We start from the raw sequence: 27,049 nt of genomic DNA, 5'->3' as shown, positions 1-27,049 counted from the left end.
ACCGACGAAATTATAAAACAGCTGATGAAGTTGTTTACTTTTTGCTCATTTGTTGACTACAATGAATTATACAAGAACACATAATTCTTTACGTTCTCTATTATAATTTCACTTATGTCCATCTTCTCTATTATAAATTCACTGATATCCATCTTCACTCAGGCGCAAATACACAAATAAATAAACAAATTAATTATGTTTTTTTTATACGAGTAACAGATAGTAGAGTGACCATAACAAATTTTAATGTAAAAAGTAACTTTATTTACTAAAACACATAAAATTCGTACAAGTATGGCCACCTTGTACTGTTTTGGCGTTTCCACTGCACTTGATTCGCTCTCTATTCGTTGTTTGGCCCTTAACTATGAAAAAAGTACTCAATTCTTCACACAAAATTTCATGAGCGAACACTCATATTTGTACATTGTTCAAATCAAATTACTCTCAGAACAACGAAAAAATATGTCCCATCCCTAACAAATGAGAGCATTTATCGAAAAAAATTAATTATGACATTTAAAAATTGAAAATAGAAAAATTTAATGAAATTTTGAAAAATTTTGGGAAGACTGAAATTTATGAATGAAAACTACATTGTAGAATAGCGGACGTACATTTAAACGGAAGTAAATTTTGTTTTCTCTCTCATCCGAGGTACGCATTTTGTCCACGAGTTGAAATTACCACAGAAAACAGGAAACAAAAGAGGCAATATTTTCAAAATGTTTGTATCGGCAGCAAAAATGTTTGACAAGTGTCTCTCCAGCAGAATTTAAAAATAGAAAAATACAAAAATATGTTCAAAAAGTCAACATTTACACAAAAAGTTGGAGACGTGAATGAAAATTATAAAATTAATGTTATAATAAATCTTTGGGAGAAAAATAATCATTTCTTCTATTCACATTAGTGAGAATTTAATGTATTTTAGTATAAATTCCCATTAAAATCAAAAAACAAAATTTTGAAAAAAGGAATTATTTTACTATGAATTACGAATCGTGCCGTATGAACGGGTTAATTCGTGTACCTAATTCTGAGAGCGAACAACGTTGTTCGGTTTCCAATGGAAACATGCTATAAAAATGTATAGTCTAAATGGGCTTTAAGCATTGCGAACAATCTTGTTCCAATGACTGCATGAATATGACCGTGGTAGAAGAATGCAGTCGCATCGACAGGGCTGCAGGAACAATGAACTGTCAAACCAATTTTGAATGAAAAATTATTCAAATTCGTTAAAATTGTTGAAAAATTCACATATGTACTTCAAATCCAATTGGTGTCGTATAAGAAAACATATAAAAAACATTTCAAAATTGTTGACATATCAATGTTCCCAACCGCTGAAGCATTTACCTGTATTCTTCTACCATGAATATGACACAGTCAATGGTTGATATTAATTCGCAGTGGATATCACAATTTATTATAAAATAAAGCTATAGAAATCAATCGGGTTTCCTCCACAATGTCGATTAATCGATAAGTTTTAGCATATAACCAGTTTCGATTATTTGGTGATATTAGTATTTTTTAACATAAAAATAGAGAGAAATATGTTTTAGTGGATTTTTCCAATATTGTTATTCTAAATAAAATAATAAAAGATTTGGAAATAATATTCAATTTTCAGCCTCGAGATTTTCTGTTCTCAGGATATCTGTGTCTAATGCTAACAAATACATACACGGCTTCGTTTCATATATACATACATTCATACAAACAACCCATAAGGAGTAAGGAAAATTCAGCACTAATTTCCGCAAAATTTGTCGCGAAAATTTTTAGTGAATATCTGCAATTAGATCACTGAGCTTAACTTCAACAACAATTAAAAATAACAAATATTCTTCAGATATATCTTGTAACTTAATAACAGTAAAATTGAAAGTGCGTTCACGTTTGTTTAAAGGAGTGGTTCCCTTATATTTTTTCTGAAGATGTCTGCATCTAATCTGGGTGGTGTAGACGTTTCTCTTCTTCCACTAGATGTTCGTGAAAAGTTAGCCGAGTTAGATTTGGAGTTATCTGAAGGTAAGTAATTTAGAATTTACGTCCTCAAGGATATTATCTCTATAAGGATCATCGTGTGAATCGTACGGGTGCATGAACATTCAAATTTATTACAAATTTAATAATGGTACTTCCTTTTATTTTTGTGGCCAACTTGCCGGTAAGTGAGCCTCAAAATACCCATTCTACAAGTGATCACATTTAAAGGTCAATATGGCTCATTCTTAGGCGCATTCTACTAATAATCCATAAAAGTCAAAAGTAATGTTTCTTAACTGAATATCCCTTTAAAAGCACCCAAAGTCCTTATGAATGTCACACTTTCCAGGAACGAACGCTTTTCTATAATTGAATACAGAGTAGACATAATTGTTTTATAAACAACTATTTTATTGGCTTAATTGTGGAAATGAGCAATATAGTGCTTCCTTTTAAACTTCAGGGGATTATTATTAAATACCAGAACAAAACATTTTTTTTATTTGTAACTTTCGAACCAATCAGAATAATTATTTCACTTGTTGGATAGGTACCTGTTGTTTTTTTTTTATATAGGTGGAATCGTTGTAGCAAAATCAAGTCTTTACGTTAATCTTTTATTCCAATATTTGGAGGAGTGTGTATTTTCACAAAAGTAAAATAATTAAACGCGACACAACAAAGTTAAAGTTATTTTGGTAGTAAAAACTAGAAAAGTAAGGACAAGAGTCGACAGAGGCCGAATATATGGTTCTATACATCACTATTCCTATTGAATAGAGCTATCCGTAACAAATAACAAATTTACTTACTTCAGTTGGCTCATGCCTTGGTAATGCCTCACTTTTTATATTGTATTGAGATTTTTGAGGGTAGCCGTGGTTTTGTTTTTCATTAGTTGAAACCATTGTTTTATAGGGTTGTGCGATATGTTTTTTTGTTGAACGTCATATATCTCCTGTGAAATAGTTTTGGTTGTTGTTTTTGTAAATTTAAGGTTTATATTGTTCTTCTATAAACTTTTTAATTTCAGACATCTTTTCTTTTGAATCTTTTTAAGTTTTTTAGATCTGTAAGAAACCCGAAAATCATTATACCACGCTTGTTGAAAAAAAAACCTGTGTAAGAATTGCTCACATTTTTAACAATCTGTCACCTAATCTTAAGGCATTTAACTCTTTCTTAAAATGTTATAGCGTAAATTGTATGCTCAATTCAATCAAAATATTGTTTAAAAATGTTCATGGTTTTCATGTGTTAATTATTTTTTTTTCTTTCCATTGCATAGCTGATTCATATAATTATTACGCATGCGCGTAGTCCTGGTACATCATGTCTCAGAAATTTAAATTGGTACCACATTTATTCACTACTAAGACTTTATAGCATAAAAGCCATACACCAATGTTTGGTGTAGGAAATAATTATAATATTCGTTATTGAAGTCTTTGGTTAACTAAGGATTTGAGGTTTACTCTGCGACTTGGACATACAATATATATATAAAATTAAGGGTATTGTTTAGAAAATTGTTAGATATGTGTTTTAAATGAGTATTTATAATCATGTATGTACGTACTATGACAAATGGAAGTATACCTCAGATGTAGTTTTCCTTATTTTATAAATCTAAGGGTTGTTTTACATTTTTATAATTTAGTTAAATGTTAACAGCCTGAAATACTAGCAAATCATGGTCGGTTGTTGTTGTAGCAGTTTTACATGTTCTGTTGTTTTTTCCGACTAATCCGGTTCTTCCTCAATGTCTGCTACCTTTACGGGCTGTAACCATAGATCACCTGGACGGAGTTGTTGTTGTTGTTGTAGCAGCTCATACATCTGTGTTCGTTCGGTTTCCATTTTCTGACTCAGTTCAATCAGGTTCTGCCTCTAAGTCCAGTCTCAAAAAGGATGCAACCTGTATGGGTTGTGTCAATAACGAGACTGGAGTTAGGTGAGTAGGCTTGGCTGGGCAGCGAAATAAGTGCAGCGTGTCACGTGGGCCTGTGCCACATGCTGGGCAGATGTTCTGCACTTCGCCGTTGATCCGGGCCCAGTAGGAATTTAGGCGGTTGCACCATCCGGATCGTAATTGAGCCAAGACTACTCGGGTTTGTCGGGGCAGCTCTCGTTCTTCAGCTGCGACGAGGGGGGGGTGTGGTCTCCTAGCACAGTATTCACTCTATATCCTTCAATGGCTTCTGAGACCGCATTAGAGTGAATAATATTCAGTCCCGCTTGATAGGCCTGTTGATCTAGAGGCTCTCTCTTATACCTCTGTACCTCTCTCTCTAGATCATGAAGGTCTTTCCTAACGTACCTGGGCGGAGGTTGCCTATCCACAAGATGGTGATTTGGATGGCTTTGTCTATAACACCCAAGCAGGTATTGCATTGACAGCATTTTGTTATGCTGTCGCACCGGTAAGACCTTCGCCTCCTCATGTAGGTGATCGACAGGTGTCATGAGAAGGCACCCTGTTGCGGTTCTAATGGCGGCATTTTGGCAGGACTGAACATTTTTCCACTGCGTAGCACTGACGTTAGCGGACCACACTGGAGCCGCATAGTTTACCACAGACCGGCCTATCGCGTTGTAAGAGGTCAACAAGGTTTCCTTATCAGCTCCCCAAGTACTGCCGGCCAGAGACTTGAGGACCTTGTTCCTACTTCTAATCTTGTCGCAGATAGCTGTGGTATGCGCGGACGACTTAAAGAGGATATCGAATGTGACCCCTAATACCTTGGGGTAGTTGGTGGTCGGAATAATAGCACCATCGACCTGCACATTCAAGGATAGCCCCAACTCCGCAGTCCATGTGGTGAAAAGTGTGGCCATCGACTTAGTGGCGGATATCTTCATATTCCTCGCAGTAAAAAAGGCGGTAAGATCAACAAGGTAAGCGTTCAACCGATCGCAAATGTCATCAATAATGGGTCCGGACGCCACGAGCGTACAATCATCTGCGTACGTTATAATCTCTATGCCGTCTGGAGGGCGTGGAATTTCAGAAAGGTAGAGGTTAAACAGTTCCGGAGATATCACCCCACCTTGGGGAACTCCCTGTTTAACTCTACGGATGCTCGACTTCTTGTTTCTGAATTCCACGTACGACTGGCGTCCACACATGTAGTTTACTATCCAACGTTTCAAACTTGGCCGGAGGGTGGTGCGTTCAATGTCCTCGAACAGTGTGGCATGATTGACTGTATCAAAGGCTTTTGATAAATCAAGTGCCACCATAACTGTTCTATCGCACGGCCTGTTCGGGTTGAGACCTCTACTGACATGTGTGGAAATGGCGTGTAAAGCTGTTGTTGTGCTATGCAATTTTCGGAATCCGTGTTGATGATCGGCTACTGGGAAACACTCTCTTATGCTGGGGAGGAGTAAAGCCTCAAGCGTCTTTGCTACTGGTGACAAAAGTGATATCGGCCTGTATGAATCACTTTTGCTGGCATCCTTGCCTGGCTTCAGTAGCGGGACCACCCTGCCCATTTTCCAGGCATCGGGAACTACTAGGGTGGCTAACGACAGATTGAGAAGCTTTGTCAGATACTCAACTCCTGGTTCATCCAGTTGCTTCAACATCACCATTGAGATTCCGTCAGGACCAAGCGCTTTGGATGACTTTTCGCTTCTGATGACCTGTGCAACATCTGCCAACGTAAATTGTGGTGGTACCTCCTCGGCTGGAAGGGATCGTACACGGCGTAGTATCCTTCTCTTCGCCCTGTCACTCTCGGCGTGCTCTACAAACTGCCGGTTAAAATAACACGCGCACCTCTTCGGATCTGTCACTTCTACGCCGTTAAATGAGACAGATGTCCGATCGTCCTTTTTTCCAGGGTTCGAAAGCGACTTAACCGTTGCCCACAATTTACTCGTTCCGGTACCGATGTTGCAATGCTTCAGATGTTCGAACCACTTTTTCCGCTTTTGCTCACCTACTAACCTGTTTACCTCCAGAGTAAGTTCCCTGACTCTGGGGTTATTAGGGTTAGTACGACGAAGCTCATCTCGCTCGTTTGCTAATCCTGCTGCCTCTGCTGGGAAATTTGGTCTTATTTCAGGTATTCGACCAGCAGGTATATAGCGAGCGGCTGCAGCTTTGATGGTGCCCCGGAAGCACCTATCTGCTACCTGAACATCAGGTGGGTTGGACAGTTCTCTGAAGCGGCGATTGGTATACTCTCTGAATTCTTGCCAATTATTCTGGTGGGCTCGTCCTCATTCACTGTGCAAAACGTGGAGCTATCGATTTGCTCAGCCAGCGCCATGCCTCTCTGGTCATTACCTAGGACGGAATGCCATAATTCATGATGGGCATTGAAATCCCCTAGGGTATGAAGACTCACTGGGGTCTACATTGACGCAGCAGGAAGCAATGTAGTCCCTATCGCTATACTCCTGTATCCGGTTTAGGCCGGAACAATTCCGGAAGTGCACCCACTCCATGCATCCGTTGCATCTCACCGAAACCGATCTGTGGTGGATGCGATTACGACAAACGGAGCAGAACCATGGTCCGGGGTTGGTCTCGATCCCGGCTCGGACCAAGAGAATACGGAGCAAACATTCCGGGTAATGTTGCTCCCACATCAGAAAAATGGACGAACACGAACATGTATTTGCTGGGTTGGCGGCCCCTGGTCGGAGAAATGTGCCTCCGAGTCAATCCGGTACATAGAACCGGCCGCCGTGGGATTGGGTAGGTTTGGCAGGACGGAGTTGGGTAGGTTTGGCAGGACAATTAAACAAGTGCAGTGTGTTGTGCGGGCCTGTATCGCACGCTGGGCAGGCGTTCCGCACATCCTCATCAATTCGTGCCCAATACGAATTGAGACGGCTGCACCATCCTGAACGTAGTTGGGCCAAAACTACCCTGGTTTGCCTAGGCAGCCCACGTTCTTCAGCTGCAATGGATGGGGGGTGGACTCCGAGTATGGCATTCATACTGTAATTATTAACTACCTCTGGGACTGCATCAGTATGAATGCTATTCAGACCCGCTTGATAGGCTTCATGATCTAGAGGCTCTCTCTTATATCGCTGGACCTCTCTCTCTAGATCGTGCAGGTCCTTCCTGACACGCCTGGGTGGGGGAGTTCTATCCATCATATGGTGGTTAGGGTGACTCCCGCGATAACACCCAAGCAGGTACTGCAACGAAAGCATATGATTATGCTGACGTAAGGGAAGAACCTTCGTCTCCTCATGTAAATGGTCCACAGGCGTCATGAGGAGGCACCCTGTTGCAGTTCTCAGGGCGGCATTCTGGCAGGTCTGAATACATTTCCACTGCGTTGCACTTGTATTCGCCGACCACACTGGAGCCGCATAGCTAACCACAGACCGACCTATCGCTTTATAAGAGGTCAACAAGGTTTCCTTATCCGCACCCCAAGTGCTGCCGGCTAGCGCCTTGAGGACCTTGTTGCTACTTTTCATTTTATCGCAAATAGCTGTGGCTTGCGCGGAAGACTTGAACATGCTATCGAATGTGACCCCAGGATTTTGGGGTAGTTGGTGCTCGGAATTATATGCCCCTCGACCTGCACATTCAGCTGTGTTCTCATCTCCGCAGTCCATGTGGTAAATAGTGTGGCCGTCGATTTAGTGGCGGATATTTTCATATTCCTCGCGTGGAAGAAGGCGGCAAGCTCCGCGAGATAGTTATTCACCCTGACACATATGTCATCAACTACAGGACCCGACGCCATGATCGTACAATCATCCGCATAAGTTACGATCTCGATGCCGTCTGGAGGGCGCGGAATTCCGGAAAGGTAGAGGTTAAACAGTTCCGGAGATATCACCCCACCTTGGGGAACTCCCTGTTTCACTCTACGAGGCTTGGACTTCTTATTCCGGAATTCCACGTACGACTGGCGTCCACACATATAGTTGACTATCCAACGTTTCAAACTTGGCCTGAGGGTAGTGTTCTCAACGTCCTCGAACAGCGTGGCATGGTTGACCGTATCAAAGGCCTTTGATAGGTCGAGAGCCACCACTACTGTTATGTGGCACGGCCTGTTCTGGTTGAGTTCTCGACTGATATGTGTGGATATGGCGTGCAGTGGACGGAAACCGTGTTGATGGTTAGCAACTGAATAGCTTCCTCTGATACTGGGGGAGGAGTAAGGCCTCGAGAGTCTTTGCTACTGGCGACAAAAGCGAAATTGGCCTGTATGATTCGCCTTTGCTGGCATCCTTGCCAGGCTTCAGTAGCAGGACCACCCTTCCCATTTTCCAGGCTTCGGGAACTATGTGGGTGGCTAACGACAAGTTAAGGACTTTGGTTAAATACTCAACTCCCGGCGTATCCAGTTGCTTCAGCATTACCATTGATATTCCGTCCGGGCCCAACGCTTTAGATGATTCAGCGTTTTGGATGACATTCGCAACATCACCCATCGTAAACTGTGGAGGTACATCCTCGGCGGGAAGAGCTCTTATACTATTCGCCTCTCCCTATCACTCTCGGGGTGCTCGACAAATTGGCGGTTAAAACAGCCTCTTCGGATCAGTCACAGTTACGTCGTTAAATGTGACTGCTGTCCTATCATCCTTTTTTCCAAGGTTCGAGAGTGACTTTACCGTTACCCACAGTTTACTCAAATCGGTTCCAATGTTGCAACACTTCAGATGGTCTAGCCACTTTTTCCGCTTATGCTCCTGTACCAACCGGTTGACTTCCACTGTCAGTTCACTGACTCTGGGATTAGTAGGGTTGGTACGTCGGAGCTCATCACGCTCATTCGCTAATCCCGCTGCCTCTGCTGGGAAATTTGGTCTTACTTCGGGTATTCGACCAGCAGGTATATAGCGAGCGGCTGCAGCTTTGATGATGTCCCGGAAAATCCTTTCAGCTACCCGAACATCAGAAGGATTGGGCAGTTCTCTGAAGCGAAGGTTGGTGAACTCTCTGAACTCGGGCCAGTGGGCTTTCCCATGGTTAAGGAAAGTGCGGCGTTCAGAGGTTATGAAATCGGGCGATCTGCTGATGGAGACGATTATCGGGAGATGGTCTGAGCCAAGAGAAATGACGGGTTGCCAAGTCACGTCATTTATCAGACCGGGTGACACGATGGTTAAATCTGGCGAACTGTGACACTCTTCTCTTATTCGGGTGGGGGCATCCTCGTTTACCGTGCAAAATGTGGAGCAGTCAATCTGCTCTGCCAACGCTGATCCCCTCTGGTCATTACCTAGGACGGAATGCCACAACTCATGGTGGGCATTGAAGTCCCCTAGTACCAGGCGGTTATTGCCTTCCAAAAGTGGGCTTATATTAGGCAAGTAACGTGGTTCACAGCTATTAACCGGCGGGATATACACATTAAGCACCTCTACTACCTCGGCAGTACCACACTTGACTGCTACCCCCATACACTCCATGTACGGGTTACTAGAGACTAGCTCAAGCGAGACAGGTCTGTATTGAACAGAATGGTGTATCAGGAACGCTAATCCCCTACCTCCACTTCTGGTGCGATCTTTCCTCAATACGTTGTAACCATTGCAACGTTGTAAGCTACAATTTTCATTGAGCTCGGTTTCCTGCACCGCTGCGATCTTAATATTCCTCCGATTCATAAAATCCACTATCTCATCAATTTTACCTCGGAGTCTGTTGCAATTGAACTGCAAGAATGATGCATTGTCCGGAATTGGAACAACAACATGTGGCGTTAAGTGCTGCGGTAAAGGTTGCTGTTCTGGAGACTGCGGTGGAGTTCCATACTCCGACGACGACTCGGAAGTTGACGACGAGGTCGTGGGACTCACTGGGGACTACGTTGGTGCAGCTCGAAGCAACATAGTCCCTATCGCTATAGTCTCGCAACCGGGTTAAACCGGAACATGGAACACCAGAACCATGGTCAGTGGTTGAGTTCTGATGGCCAAACGAAGGTGCACATTTTCAGCTGACCTGTTTGGCAAGTAAACACGATCATTTTGTTTGTTTACAAACTGCTAGACATCGAATGTTTTCTCAAAAAAAAACCAAATTCGGCAGTTCACTATTTTCGGCCAAGCGAAGCAACTCTTTAGTTCTTTTGAGTCTCGAGACATTTTTCGGCCACTGCGACGCGGGTTTCGATTAAGTCGCTTCTCTACTTATCGAACCGTTTCTGCTGTTGTTGCTGTTTTCTTCCGTCCACTTCCTTGACGTCGGGCTACGTTACCAGTATCACGGTAACGTGCGATGGTACGAGACACAAATGATTTATTCACATTTAAATGCTGTAGTGCTCTAACGATTGCCACCTGTGGTTTTCCAATCAAATATAAAGAAATCACAATATCACGCCTGAATTCCATCGCGAACTTTTTTTCTGGAAAATTCTCACCAAAATGCTTTTGTAAGCTTGTAAACAATATAATGAGCTGTCACTTGAATATTTTTAACAATTGTCGGACGAGTGGCTTGGAAATGACAGCGGTCTGGAGTTGGTTGTAGTTCTTTCACCTCACCCTGTAAATATAAACTACTGAATATTTTCACGAAATTCTATTTTTATTTTACTATGCAATCCTTCCCGCTAATAATAGGAAATAATTTCTTTTTTTTATTTTATTTATTTTCAATTAGTACGGAAACCTAGCCAACAGGGCCATGGACGGTTCAAAAAACTTCTATACATGACTACTCTAAAATTATTATAATATCCTTAATCCTAAAAGAATTACTTAAAATTAAACACTAAAACAAATTAACAAAAAATGAATAAAATTAACAATTGATTGATGGTTCCAAGAACTCCTATACATGACTACTCAAAACTATTCATAACATCCTTAATCTTAAAAATAACATTAAAAAAATAACAAAAAAAAAAAAAGATTAGCAGAAATCACAATTCATTGAAGATTTAGATAAATCAAGGAAAAAAACAAATTAACACAAGAAAATTATATATTTTAAACAGTATTGAAATGAGCATATAATTTACGCCTATAACATTTTAGGGAAGAATTGAATGTCTTAAGATTAGGTGGCAGATTGTTGAAAATGCGAGCAATTCTTACATAGAAGGATTTTTCCAACAGAGGAGTCAAGCGTGGTATAACAATTTGCAGGTTCCTTACAGATCTCGAAAACTTAAAAAGGTCCAAAAGAGTAGAAGATGTCCTCAATTTAAAATGTTTGTAGAAGAACAACATTGACCTTAAATTCACAAAACACTCAAACGAACAACCAAGAAACTCTTTCACAGAAGGAGATATATGATCACGACGTTTGACACAAAAAACATATCGCATTACTCTATGAAACAATAGTTTTAACTTACGAAAAACAAAACCGTAGCTACCCCCAAAAATCTCAATACAATATAAAAAGTGAGGCATTATTAATGCATGTACCAACTGATTTCTAATCTTCTTAGGCAAAACTATGTCCAAGCAGTACAACTTCTTTAAAATAAAGTTAACTTTGGACACTAAAGAATTCACATGCACATCAAACACCAAACCAGAATCAAGAAACAAACCAAGACATTTCATTGAGCTTACAACATTTATAGGCGTCCTATAAATGGAAACTCTAATTGAATCCTCTTGCAAGTTCCCAAAAAACATAACTTTAGATTTTTGAGTATTTATTGAGAGACCGTTACAGGACAACCAAGTTACCAACATATTAATATTAAAATCAATTGACGACTGCAACACATCCATAAACACATATTCTCCTTTAAACAAAATTGTAATGTCATCAGCAAATGCAAACGACATACAGTTCCTACCATTAATATAACTCAGCAAATCATTAACATACATAACGAACAATAGAGGGCCAAGAACAGATCCCTGTGGCACACCACTACTCACTGGAAGAAGATTGGAAACAACATTTTTACCAGAGACATACTGTTTTCTCCCGAACAAGTAAGAAAACATTAACTTACAAGCCGAGGACGAAAAATTGAAGAGACGATGTAACTTACTAATTAAATTGGCATGATTAATCCTGTCAAATGCCTTCTCCAAATCAAGTGATAATAAAACACAGCAATCACTAGCACTGACAGAATTTCTTATATTGTCAGTCAATCCAACCAGAAGAGATGTTGTGCTACGATTACTTCTAAATCCATATTGACTCTGGTGTAATAGTGAATGCTCATTTATATATTCTAACATTTGATCTTTCAATACATATTCAACCATTTTAGAAAGAATTGGCATTATTGATATGGGTCTGTACTCATCAGAATCACCACTTTTATGAATAGGCACTATTTTATTTTCCAGAGCTCAGGAAACACAGACACTGTCAAAATCGTATTCACAACATGAAGCACAAAAGGACCAACAAATGGAAAAACAAGTTTAAGAAATTTAAGTTTAAAGCCATCGTAACCTACTGCTTTTGACTTAATTTTATTAAAGGCACTAATAACTTCATCATAACTAATGGCACGAAACGAAAAACCATCATAAGCACCTACAGGAACACAAATAATATCAAAGACATCCATAGATTGATTGGAGACAAAACAAGAATTCAATAACTCAACATCCACATTTTCAACTTCACATTCCTCATCACTCAAACCATTCTTATTTAATATCGACCACACTTCCTTTGTGGTTTTATTCATAAACAATTCCTTGTGAGCAATATACTTCAACCTCCTTATGACTTTCTTAGCACGGTTCCGACAACGACAAAAATTCCTCCAATTATCTAAAGTCCTATTTTGAAGATACGCCTTATATGCAGAATCCCTAAGGGAAACATGATAACGGATGTCAGAAGATTTAAACCAATCACTATTATTATTCTTATAAAATCTTCTTCTTATCGGAACAACTGTATGCAAACATTGAAGACCACAATTTAGTATATTTACCTGTGAATCAACATCTGTCACTGTAAACACTTCTTCAAAGTTGCATAAATCCAAAGCATCCGAAATCGCTACTGGGTCAACAGAACTGTAGTCCGCATATTCATAAAACAGACGACTACGACAATTAGGAACATTGAGAGACAAAAATATAAACGAATGGTCAGAAATGCCAGGACAAGAGAATTGATTTGAACATGCTAACAAACTCAAATTCGACACAAAAAAATAATCCAACAAAGAAGTAGAATTGTGCGCAACATCGACATGTGTTGGCATTGAATTATGAACAACAGATAAATTCAAACGACTACAAACATCACGCACTAATACACTTCGGTTCAAATCAAACATGTTATTGTTAAAGTCCCCCATAATGATGACATTGGAATACTTTACCACAAGGTCAGAAATTTCATCTTCCAAAGCCAATATATTACCATGAGGCAAATAAACAACCCCAATTAAGAAAACAATATTATTAACAATAACCTCACAAAAAACATATTCAACATCACCATAAGAATTACCTCTACACACAAGTTTATGACTCATATCCTGTGCAACATACAAAACAACACCACCTCCTCTGCTACCAGGTCTATCACATCTGTAAGAAATGTAATCTGGTATTCTTATGGCTTCGTTCGAAATTGTAGGTTTTAACCAAGATTCAAATAGCAGCCTCGTCTGGTGCATTATTACGTACACCTGTATTTCACCATAACGAATATTGTCCTTTAAAGGGTCAATTGTCACTGCCTTGTCAGCACACCACAAATACATATAAAACTGTGTCAAATCTCAGCCCCGAAGTGGCCTACCGACATCAGCTCTGCGACTGATAGTGTGATCTTCAAAAATAGGGCCGATACATCGAATGTAGCTCCAGTTGTGAAGCACGTAGCGTCGTCCTGTTGAAACCAAACTTTGCCAATATCTATCTTTCCATGTTTCGTCCAAAATGACACGATAACGTAACGGCCACTCTTCGTCCATTTTCAAAGAAAAATTGCTCAATTATGCCTCTGGTTATTTTAATGCATACGTGCGTGTTTTCTGTACCCCAAATGCGACAATTTTACTTGTTATCATACAGAGCTGACGGTGCTTCTCTTCTTCCATAATCCGTATTCTATTTTCACACACATTCTGCAACATTACCATGGTTTTTAATGTAATGTCGCAACATTTTCCAGTGTTGTTCAAGCGAATACACAAACTTATTCATTCAGCGGAAGAATAAATCTAATTATCTTTGAAATCAGATATGAACTCTTGTTATGCCTAACATTTTATCATAGATAACCAAAATAATAAAAGAGATATACTCAAGAGAAATTTAGCTTTATTTTGTCGATTTATTCCTAATTTAATAATTTTCAAACAGAAATAAAAATCAAAATTAGCTCACACTATAATTTGTAGAAACAATTGTTAAAAATAATCCGTTGATTTCTGTTTATTGATGTTTCAATTATGACAAAGAAAATGATACACAACTGCTAGGATGCATACTTGCCGATCTATGATTTTGTATTGTGTTGACTACATGAAAGTCAGGTCTCACAGTTGAATTTTAGGCAACTGCTTCACTTGAAGACCTGGTCCATTGTCGTTTGTACCTACTTTAATCTTCTGGCCAGATGAAAACTGGTTTTGCGGCGGAGAAGGAAGACAGATCGCAAATTAGACAGATTAGCAAATGTATCCTTCTCGACCGAGAATGCAGGAGTTAGTGTCGTCGTCGCACCACTTGAAAGTCATGACCCTCATATTCATTCATATAATTTTTTTTACTATTATATAATTTTCATTATTGTAACTTTTATTTTGTTTTCATAACAAGCAGTTTTGAATTAAATTTAAATTAACTCTCACTGAAATGTAGTTAAAATTAAATTTATCTCTGAGAGAAAACCAGTGTGGGTAAACGAAAAATCAAATTAGTGCAATTTAAATTGAAATTTATTTTCACGCACATGTCTTACTAATGTGTCAAATTATAGAGGAATTGCAAAACTAAGTGCCATTCAAGAATGGTTCGAAAAATTAATTACTGCAGTTATTTCGCTGAAAATTCAATCTATATTGAGTCCATAAATCTTATACAATTTGCGTCAACAGTAATAAAAGGATTTGTTCAGAGTAAACAAACTGATATAATTTATACTGATTTTAGTAAAGCTTTTGAAAGGTGTTTTCATTTCATGTCATTTATTTACCTTACAAAGAAATATAAGTAAGCCCACAGGGCCCATAACTCATATTATCTATCTACAATACCCTAACATAATACCAATTCAATGATTAATTCAAACTTAACAAATAACATATTAAACCTAATAATTTATCTTAAAAATTCACGAAAAACTCGAACCCTACAACAATAGTCTAGTAGAGCAGTGAAAAAGTGTAGTGTTTTATTACTCACTAAACAGAGTATAAATGGTAACTTACATTATGACACCCTACAAATAAAATTAAGAATGTAATAAAGTGGCTCCCCAGCCGAACAAAATGAAAAACAAAAAAGAAAAACCCATAATAAACCGAAGCAACCACTAAAAAACTAGCCTACATATTTAGACGAAGGTATTCAATTACATTAAACCTAAACAGATAATTGGTATAAGCAAAAGTACGTAAGGCCAAAGGAAGCTGATTCCACAATCTCACCGCCGTAACCACAAAGGATCTCTCACTATTGGAGGACGAAAACATTGGACACAACAATTGAGGATTTCGAGATGATCTACAAAATACAAAGTTGTCACGAAGAGGTGAGTCAAAATTGCACATAACACTGTAATGAAATTGAAGGATACGAAGATCAACGTAGCTGCTAAATGCCTATCCCAGGAGATCATTAACAAAACAAGAAACATGATCACCGCGACGCAAGCCATACACGTAACGAACAATCGAATTTACTGGCCTGAGAATACGTTGCATTTGAGAAGTAGTGCCAGAGACTACCTCCAGACAATAATTTACCTGCGACAACAGCAAGGATACAACCACTCTCTTCCTAACATGAAAAGGCAAATACGCGTTAAGACAACACAGCATCCGCAACTAAAACCTTATGCGACAAAGCAAGGTATCAATGTGTCTCTTAAAGTCCAACTTCCGATCAATTATAATACCAAGACATATCATTTCATCAACGAATTCCACTAACACAGAACCCACAGAAATATTCAGAGAACCACCATTACCATGATCATTGAACAGCATAGCTTTAGTTTTATTCCATTTAGCGAAATCCACGATGAAAGAGACAAAACAATAGAATTAACCAATCCTTCCAACCCAGCAATATCAGTCTCTCTGAAGAAAACATGGATATCACCTGCAAACAAAAACAGACAACACCTGTCATCAACAACTGAGTGCACAATGTCATTAATGAACATAATAAATAACAACGGTCCCAGTACAGAACCTTGCGGTACCCCACATTGGACACTACAAACTTCAGACGAAACACCCAAATGAACAACAAACTGAGACCTACCTTCCAAATATGAAGCCAATGCCTCAACTTGTCAAGTAAAAGAGAATGGTTGATCGAATCAAAAGCCTTTGACAAGTCAAGGCCCAATAATAACCCAACATCAGATGAATTAAATACATCTCTAATCATATCAGTAAGATATAATAAGTGTGTAGTCGTACTACATCGTCGCCGAAAACCAAACTGAGAACTACTCAACAGCCTACGATCATCGAGGAAGTCAACAATCGCTTCTTTAATAATATGTTCAACAACTTTTGACATAGCAGATAGAATGCTAATGGGACGCAGATTTGACAAATCAAATGATTCACCAGTTTTCGGCACAGGCACTACTCGTGCAACCTTCCACGCCTGAGGAAAAGTGGATGTCATAGAAATCGAGTTAACAAAATGCAGGAAATGTATGGAAATATAAATTTAAAAAACTTTACTGGCACGCCATCAACCCCCACAACTCCCGACTGACCATACAACATCAGAATAAAATATGCAATAAAACCGAAAAACATCATCTCCCACATAACCCTCACTAAGAAGAGACTGACCACGCTCACCCGCAAAACCAGGATTCCCACTGCAAAAATAATGAATAGCAGCATTGACATCAATTGGTGGAGCGTCATTACCACTACCCAAAACATCAAACGACTTTAGAGATTTCCACAGCTGATTATTATTCATACGACCAAACAAATCATTATAGTACTTACGCCTCTCATTCCTCATCACAGCCTTACAACGATTTCTATACATACAATATATTATCCTATTACCCTTCATAGGTCGCTTGCGCCATTCAAAGTACGCAATATCTCTAAACATCCATGCCGATTTCTCCACACCAGATTCCAACCATGCATCATTCCTGGGGTTGACCTTATGAACAGAAACAGGAACGAAAGACAATTGCGTGTTAAACAACAAATCAAATAGTGAAAGTTGACAATTCACATCAGAAGTGGAATATAAGGGGTTGAAGTCAATACGGATATGAAATTTAAAATGCCCAACCAATCAGCTCGACCAAAGTTTCGATACTGAATAAATCTCTCCTCTGAAAATACAGGCAGGTTAAGCAAACCAAAAACAAAGGCATGGGGTAATATACCAGGGCATTGACCCTGAAACGAGAAACCCAACGACAAATTATCACTAATAAGGCAAAAATCAATTAACGAGGTAGAGTTATGGCCCAAATCATAATGGCCAGCTTTTATCCTGGAATAACCAACGATTTCGATGAGACTGCGAATCTCGATGGGCGAATACTTTGTCAGTTCAAGTGGCCATACGTCAGTTTACCGGACAAACCCTCAAATAAGGGTTTAAAAAAGCGAGCGTCATTAATTATGGGTCCCACATTATCATCAAGTGACATCAAACCAAATAAAGGGGCTGGGGAGCAAAATTATGTAAATTCGATTTCGCATCTTATACTAAAAACTGAAAAATATAAATATATAAATAATAATAAAAAATAAATATGTGTCAAGAAAACAATTAAATTGGTAATGAGATCAAAACAAAATTAATAATTACATTACATGACTATACTCCAGGACCCAGCAGCATATCACCAACCAAAAAAGAGCACCATCCGGCTGCAGAGGATAACTACGAGCAAATTCAAGAAGCTCTTGTCACTCAAAAATTGTTTTACTTCCATTAGCAAGTATCACTTCAACTTGAGGTTCATCACTATTCAACAACCTGAATTTCATAATCTTCTTCTTCTTGAGCAGGCCTCTGCAGGCAAAGACAAAACTAGATGCCGATTTAACAAGATGATCATTTAAATAGATACGAGACTCCAATTCTCCATAACTTCTTTTAGGGTTACCTTCCTTCTTTTAACAAATCGGCGGATAAGGGAATCTCTTGTGTGAATAAGGGAATCTCTTGTGTGAATAGAAACTTCACCAGAGCCGCTTTACGTTCAGATATGTAACAGCACTGCTGCATGTCGCCATGAGATAGTTGCAACCCACACAAATTAGCAACCATAACAACCAAGCTCCTGAGGTCTTTAATATTCTCCGGCAAACCTCTTATAATGATATCAGCTCTGTTAAGTCTTCGCTGGAGCACATTGTTAAAAGACTCAAGCTCAGAAATCGTATCAGCAAGTTTCTTTTCTGCTAACAAAGCCGTACTTTTAACTTCAGAGACTGTCATCTTCAACTCAACTACGGTCTTTTTAAGCTCAACCACATCACGCTTTACTTTAGATATTTGTGCATTATAAAGATCAAACAGGGCATCAGTTTTGGTACGGAATTCGGACAGACATGGTGCCATATACGTGTCCATTTGTTGTTTCATAGACAAAATCAAATTATCCTGCAGCTCTCGCAGAGCATAAGGATTCTCAACAACATCACACGCAGCAACACCCACTGTCCCATCACCACCATTCAAAAAAGCATCAGCCGTGGCACCAACCCTAGATCCATCAACTGCAGTGTTCACTTTTGTTCCGCGATCGACCACACCAGCATCACCACTACCACCAGCAGCCCGAACACAGCACACACAAGTGTATCTGAATTGGTTATTTATTTTAGCCTCAGCCTCGGACATGCCAACGCAATCCAAATGGAAAAAATTTGCACAGCATTTGCAACCAATCTTATATTTGGATTTGGCAATATGATCCTTTCAAACATTACTGGTCAATAGCGACGGCATTTTCACAATTACCTTGGCAGATGCAAATGAATAAAAAAAGAGCGCCAAACGAAAATGCACAGCAACAGGTTAAAAAGGCGAGAAGAAAAACCAACTCCACCAAAAGCCACAGCTCCAGAACTTCAAACAGCAATATCCTCAAGTAATAGTCCAGTCAATTTGTTAATTTCTCCAATTTTAAATATTTAATTATTTTCTTGACATAGCTCAAATTTAATGCTTGTACATTGCAGGGATCTATAGTTCGTTACCTAAACTGAATTGAACTCCTAATATATAAATTAAATTTTATGGTTTTCAACACAAACTTACAGTACGTTTATATATATGAGGGTTAACCCACTGGATTTGGATTTAAATTGTCATATCCATTACTTTTACTTCAAATAAATCCTCTCAAAGTAGGTTAACCCTACAAAAAGTTCTAACGTAAACATGGCATTAGTCAAATCGATATCATCTTACTTACAAGATAGATCACAACTTGTTTTGTTTGAAGGGTATCTATTCAAAACGATTAACGTTCCATCGGTTGTTCCGCAAGGAAGTCACCATGGACCGGTCCTCTTTTCTTTTATTTATCAACAATTTACCTAATTCCATAAATTACTCAAAATTGTTAATGTACGCCGATGATGTTAAATTATTCATTTCCTCCAATAATTGTGATAAACAAGCTAGTTTACTTCAAAACGATTTAGATAGCCTTTTTCAATGGTGCAGGTAAAATTGTATGGTTTTAAATTTAAGCAAATGTAAGCATATGTGCTCATCCAGATCTTCTTCTCTGATATTGCAATATAATATTGACAGTCATTCATTATCAACTGTAGATTCATTTCTCGATCTTGATGGATCCAAAATTAAATTTTAATAGCCATCTAATAACAATGGTAAATAAAGCAAATGGTGTTTAAGGTTTTGTTAAACGGTGGGCCAAATAATTTTCTGATCCATATATAACAAAACAGTATTTACGTCTCTTGTTAGACCTATATTAGAATACGGTTCTGTTGTATGGGATCCTCAATATGCAATATACTCAGATAAAATAGAATCCGTGCAAAAACAATTTCTGCTATTTGCCTTACGAGGTTTACATTGGAATAGTGATTTTGTTTTGCCTTCTTATGCTAGCAGGGTAAAATTAATTAGATTGCCTACACTTAAAAGCAGACGTATTATGTTGAACTCCATGTTTGTACTAAAAATATTAAATGGTAATATAGCTTCAGATTTCCTAATCCCATCGGTCGGCAGGGGTGTGAATGTGAGGCGTGGTAACGTTCGAAAAGAATGACAACCTTCAAACAAAACTATCTGTGACATACCGCGCAAATAGGATGAAATCTATAAAACAAGGTTTCAATTAAATCCTATACGTTCAAATTTGAACAAAAGTAACTTATGATTGACTTTATCAAATGCTTTGCTGAAATCAGTATAAATTGTATCAGTTTGTTTGTTTTGAACAAACCCTATAATTACCTCTGATGAAAATTGAATAAGATTGGTAATGGTTAAGAGTCCACTGCGGAAACCATGTTGAAATGGACTTAGGATTGTTTTGACTTTATGGAAAATTACGTCAGTAATTAGTTTTTTAAACAACTTTGGAATGCCACTCAACTTTGCAATTCCTCTGTAATTGGAAACCAGATTTATGTAGAGGCACCAAATACGATTTTTTCCAAACAGAAGGGAAATGACTAAATTTAAGTGAATAATTGTACAAAAGTGTTAAAGGGACTGACAAAGTATTTGAACAGAATTTTAATATTATACTGGGAATGCCACCCGGGCCCGGACTTTTTACTGCTTTTGAATGACGTACCCCTTTTGAAATTTCTTGGGACTGAAAATATGGTGTAGTTACTTCAGGAATTTCTGGTAAATTATATGGATAGGAAAAATTTTGTGGAAAGTTGTCATAAGAATAAGCAGACGCGAAAATTTAGCAAAACATTCAGCAATTTCAGTATCAGAAACTTTTAATATACAAAGTTTAGAAGATGTTTTTCTTTTGAAATTTACAAAGTCGTAAAAGGACTTTGGATTACATTTAAAATTATTCTTAACTGTAGATAATCTTTGTAAGATCTTCGAGCTTCTATGGTATACCTTGATCTAGCAATTAAATAATTAGCATAGTCAATGCCAGACCCAGATTTCTTATATTTTCGAAAAGTTTGTTCTTAGAGTTTTTAATAGTTAACAAATTAGGCGTAATTCAAGGAAGTTTTTGAACTTATTTTTTCGGTTTTAGAAACGTCTGGTTGGAGGAGTTCTGTTCACCATATAATGGTTAGGATGTCTACCACGATAACACCCAAGCAGGTACCGCAAGGAAAGCATGTGATTATGCTGACGTAAGGAAAGAACCTTCGTCTCCTCATGTAAATGCTCCACAGGTGTCATGAGGCATTTCTCAAGGCGGTATTCTGGTAGATCTGAATACTTTTCCATTGCGTTGCACTCGTATTCGCAGACCATACTGGTGCCGCATAGCTATCCACAGACCGACCTACCGCCTTGAGGACCTTGTTCCTACTTTTCAATTTAATGCAGATAGCTGTGGCTTGCGCGGAAGACTTGAATGTGCTGTCGAATTTGACCCAAAGAATTTCGTGATGGTTAGTAGTCGGAATTATGTGCCCTTTGACCTGCATATTCAGCCGTGTTCTTATCTCCGCAGTCCATGTGGTAAATAGTGTGGCTGTTAATTTGGTGGCGGATATTTTCACCTTTCTCGCATGGAAGAATGCGGCTCTGCAAGATAGGTGTTCACCCTGACACATATGTCATCAACGGCAGGACCCAACGTCATGATTGTACATTCATCCACATAAGTTACGATCTCAACGGCGTCTGGAGGTAATGGTTAAATAGTTCCGGAGATATCACCCCACCTTGGGGAACCCTCCGTAGCTTTGGCTGTGCTGCCAATATCCGCCTCTACAGTGTTTATGAACAAAAATTCGTTCAAAATAACCCGATAACATAACCGCCACTCTTCTCATTTTCGAAGAAAAATAAATATAAATACGAAATTATGAGAGTATAAATATAAAGCTATGAAGAATAAAATACAAATATTACTTTTTAATTATCTACAATTAAAATAAATTAAAGTATAATTATTAGTATGAATAGTTATAAGTATAAAATAAAAATAAAAATAAAAATGTAAATATATACATAATTATAAATATACAAAATGTAAACATAAAAATATCAAAATTATTTTTTTATTTGAATATACAATCTTTCCGGTTAATAATTGAAAATAACTTACTTTAAACGGCTGCCTCGGTTGGTTGTTTGCAGCTGTATTTCATCAATGACTTAACGAATATTGTTTTCAATTCAATTCAATTTAATTCAAATTTATTGAGTCTTTTTTTTTAACACGAAAATTTACAATTTTGAAGTGAAGAAAGAAATACTTAAAACTATAATGTTTTGTTTTAATGACTAAAGCGTATTTTCAGCGTCTGGCTTTACAAAAAATTGTTAATTAGTGTTTACTAAACTAAGTGTGTATATCGTGCTTGCTCCCGGCACTACAATGTTTGAGAGCATGTCTCATTTTATTTACCTTAAAACTAACTTAACCTAAACCTAACCTACACTTAAACAACAGAGATGATCAAACGAAAGATTGTTCATCAAGTTGTTAACTAGCCCCTGTGAATTCCACGAGAGGTGCTAACGTAAAATTCTGGACACTGAATATCTTCCAGAGACATGTACAAGTTAATACCGTAATTAGTATTTTCCCACGTGAAATTAGATTCCTTATTAACACATTCCTGAATAAGCAAGTTTGAATGCATAAAAGCCCTGTTAGCGTAGTTTTTAATTAAACGCATAGCATATACTGAGATTGGTAGATATAGGTAGATTGGTACAGTAGTACGTAAGGAAAATATTTTTGAAATAAAACTGGAATTGAATCAACAGCCAAACCATTCGGTTGGTTTTCTCTTCTCATTCAATGGTACTTAAAATTTTTTTCCAACGCAGAGACGAAGTATTTTCTTTCGAATATCTCAAACTCTTTCATTACCGTTGGAGAGATTGGGAACCATATAGGTAGTGCGTACACCAGTACAGGCCTAATGCTAGTTTTGTAAAGCATTATCTTTGTTTTCGCCGGTAATGACTTGCTATTAAGAAGTCTTCCAAATTACCCCTTAATACCATATGCCTTACCTAAGTAGCCTCTCGCATTTGCATTAAATTTGAATAATTTATTGTACCAAACACCTAAATATTTAAATCTATCTAAATGGTATTTCTACTTCATTCAGAGACAACTTCAAGGACTTGCTTTATGGTACAACCCATCTCTTACATTTCCCTGAAGCGTTCCTCAAACACATAGCCTCGCTCTTAGAAGTATTGATTTTTATACCCCAATCGGTATAGAAAGCATTAACTGTGTTTAAATGACAAGATACCATAGACAACGCCGCAGCAGGAGATTCAGCGTGCGCAGAATATTGTCTTTTAAAGCATCAATTGTCTTTGCCTTGCGACGTAACTCTTATCATTGACAGAAACCCACAAATAAATATCTAATTTTGTCAAATCTCAGCTCCGAAGTTGCGTATCGGCATTAGCTCTGCGGCTGATAATGTGATCTTCAGAAACAGGGCCGAAACATCGAATGAAGCTGCGGCTGTGAGGCACATCCTGTTGAAACCAAAGTTATGTTAGTTTAGAGGATGCGCAGTTGCTTAACAATCGCTCCACTCGGAGACCTGCTGGTCCATTGTGATCATCCTGATTAGAGTGAAAGGAAAGAAATGAAGAGATAGATAAAGATTATGTTAGAGAAGATGTATCCACGAAAAAATTATCGTGTTGTCTTTATCCATTTTTGTCATCTGGCTAGCTGAAGAATTGTTGACGGCTCAGTATTGGAGAGTGAGACAGATCATGCAGAGTGTGCTTACCCGTGAGCCTCCGTCTGGCTCTAAAAAGACAGTGACAGAGTAAGTGTTCCGCAGTTTCTATCTCTTCTTCTATGTTGACAAAGCCAATAGTCAGTATCGTCACCCCACAACTTAAAAGTCATGGCCTTAATATTACAGTGACCTGTGATTAAGCCTACTACAAGTTTTAGGTGGATGTGAGTGAAAGGGATCTACTTTCACAGATCACCGGCCAAATTTTTTTAGAAGCAATACAGCCTCCTGCATATTGTCAGTTATGCTAAAATTCGCCAGAATAATGTTTATGTATTATCTGGAAGAAGTGACAAAAGGGTGGCTTCGCCGAGCTCTCAATCCACCACAAGTATACGAAAGTTACTTACGTGGTGAAAATAAAATAGACACACAAGAATAAATAAACACAGCCGTTTAAAACTATGGACGCAGGCGGTCACTATTTATAGGTTATATTGAATTATTTATTATTTACGGTCAAGACGATCTTCTTCGTTCCAAATTTGATATTGAAGCTAGAGAAGGGAAAATTCTCCATTAAGGTGTCATTTTAAAGTCGATGTCGATGACGTTTGTATCGATATCCTTGTGTGATATTAGGGCGAACCTTGATTGTTGTGTGGCTTTGTTAATGCAACTTTTGCTGGTGTTGTTGTAACAGGTCGGCTTTTTTAAATATCATGTGTTTTTTGAGCATAATCCATCTTGACCAAGGGGTCGTTATTTTACCACTAATTTAAGGTTTTCGTGCTCATATGGATGACAACCAGACAATCTTCTTGTCCGAATAAATCTTTTTTTGTTTGGACCGCATTGACCCAACTGGTTTTGGTTAAATACTTACTATTTTTGGGATTGTAAAATTTAAGATATATGTGAAACACAAAATTGACCATATATTTCTTCAGCGGAAATCCGTACGATTTCCACGTAAATATCAAATAGACCATATTTTTCTTCAATGGAAATCCGTACGATTTCCTTGTAAATACATTTTAAGACAATTTCCTATGCATGGAGCACTGATGCAAAACATTGAAAATTTTTCTCTTCAACGGAAATCTGTTTGATTTCTCGTGATATCTCGTGTATGTTATAAATTTTTAACAGGATCGTCATTATTCTTTCGATAAAATTTTTTCTTATACGAAATATTATATCTTTTTGTTAATTTTTGACGGTACAATTTCTCAAAGTCGCCGTTATTTTTTTGTGAAGATTTCTTTTTAATAATAAAGATATCCAATTATTTTTTATGTTAGGACATATATTTATTGCACAGTAATCTGAGTAAGAGTATTTTATTTTATACGAGCCATTAGAAACCACTGCGACTTTTGAACTGGTTCTTTCCGGTCGAAAGACCGCGTGGTTTGGATCAATGTAATACCAGTGTGGTATACCTCGAGCGATGCGTCGCATTGCAATACAATATTTTAAAGTAAGCGCAATTGCAGTACGAAAACTAATATCTTCGTTGAAACATTTTTTCTTTTGAAAGGAAAGTTTAATTCTCTGCCTTCCATCCGTTTGATGGTACGATGTCTCATTGCAAAACTGTTTACTGATTTCTTGAGATTCTGTTCGATAGAAGCCCCGCTCGACTTTCACATTTTCGCCAAATTTTGGCAACAATATATTTTCATTATCGTGTTTTGTTTTAGAAACCATATTAACTGGCGCCCAGTCGATACTGTCGCTTGTTATTGGTCGTAAATATACCAACCATAAATTGAATTTTGTGCTATCATATTTCCCAGCACGTTTTTTCTTGTACAGTTTTGTACAATAGATGGGAGTATGTCACTTTCAATCAGCATGTCTACTTGCGCTGATACCGCAAAACCTGGATCAGCAAGATTTATATCATTCACATCACTTAAATCTGAATTCGTAAGTGATCTTGTTGGTGTCATACTAGTCAGATTTTGAACTACTGGAACATTTGCATCGATTTAAAAGTTATGTTTGTGCACATAGTGTTACGTTACACGTTTCGTTAGCGTTTGCAACTACTGTGCCACATAAGCCACTTATTTGGAACTTTTTTGTTTTTATGTTGAACCAGAGTCTAACAGAGCTATTACAGTTAAAATTTGTCCTAGATGTTTGATATGTATTAGCGCTGTTGGCAACATAACATCATCACTACTCAAAGTAATGTGCGTCTGAGTATTTGTTTCAAAAATTCAACTGGAGGGGCATGACAGTTCATTCTGCTCATCAATTGCTACGTCTGTTTCTGTCAGTCGACTAGGTCGTGGATGAAAATACCCGTTACTTCTACGGTCTACCGCATTATCATTCGATTGTTGTTGGGAGTTATTTGTTAAATGAAGCTTAGTATGATGCTTTTTTTTGCAATGCATACATCTGTGTATTCTTACACATTCCAGAGTAGTATATTCACTATTTAGGCAATTATTACATAATCGTTTTTATAGCCTTGTGTTGTGTCTTGTTGAGACTGATGAATAAATAATGCACGATCTTTACGTTATAATGATAATGATACTTTATTATAAAAAAAACTTAATCTACGATAATGCAAAAAGGATCGAATTGAAAATGGTGACCGGTTGCTTTGATTGAAATGTACGAATGAATACAAAACAAAGATGCTGTAGTGACAAGTGCCATATGTTGCCACATCGTCACGAGCAGAAAGTATCACAATACAATTACATGGAGTGTAACAATGACAAGTGGTTACGGATCTCACTTAAGTCACCACAATTCTCCCCCACTAAAACAAGGACATATATGATTACTACGATTAATGCTAATGGCGAACATAATCGCTTAAATACTGGGGTTGTCTCCGTTGCCTTGCAGAGGTACGACGACTTGGTGTGGACTCAGCATCAGCGTTTTGGGTAGAGGCTGATGGCGTTCCAACTGGTGCTTCGGTTCCGGCTGCAGTTGGTGTTGTGGAAGTACCGGGAACTTCTGGATCATTAGCATGTGTACTCAGTGGAATGTAGGGTGCCATAATTAGAGGCTGATGAGACTGTTCGCCA

The 27,049-nt window shown here is 38.1% G+C and overlaps 1 protein-coding gene across 3 annotated transcripts in view; it reads left to right on the top strand.

Moving 5' to 3' along the window:
• The first annotated feature begins 1,492 nt into the window (after positions 1–1,492).
• The window catches only part of LOC101889831 (disco-interacting protein 2), a 436,327-nt gene continuing 410,770 nt past the window's right edge, over positions 1,493–27,049 (top strand). For 2 of the 3 annotated variants that reach the window (XM_059131489.1, XM_059131488.1), the window contains exon 1: positions 1,494–2,040. In XM_059131489.1, the coding sequence (XP_058987472.1) occupies positions 1,947–2,040 (94 nt within the window). In that variant the 5' untranslated portion in view covers positions 1,494–1,946. Of the gene's footprint in view, positions 2,041–27,049 lie in introns of all 3 variants that reach the window. The other variant, XM_059131490.1, reaches the window with a different exon arrangement.

Source organism: Musca domestica, unplaced genomic scaffold, assembly GCF_030504385.1.
Source record: "Musca domestica strain aabys unplaced genomic scaffold, Musca_domestica.polishedcontigs.V.1.1 9, whole genome shotgun sequence".
NCBI lineage: Eukaryota > Metazoa > Arthropoda > Insecta > Diptera > Muscidae > Musca > Musca domestica.
Note: the sequence above shows the minus strand (reverse complement) of the source record. Positions and strands in the feature narration are given on the sequence as shown.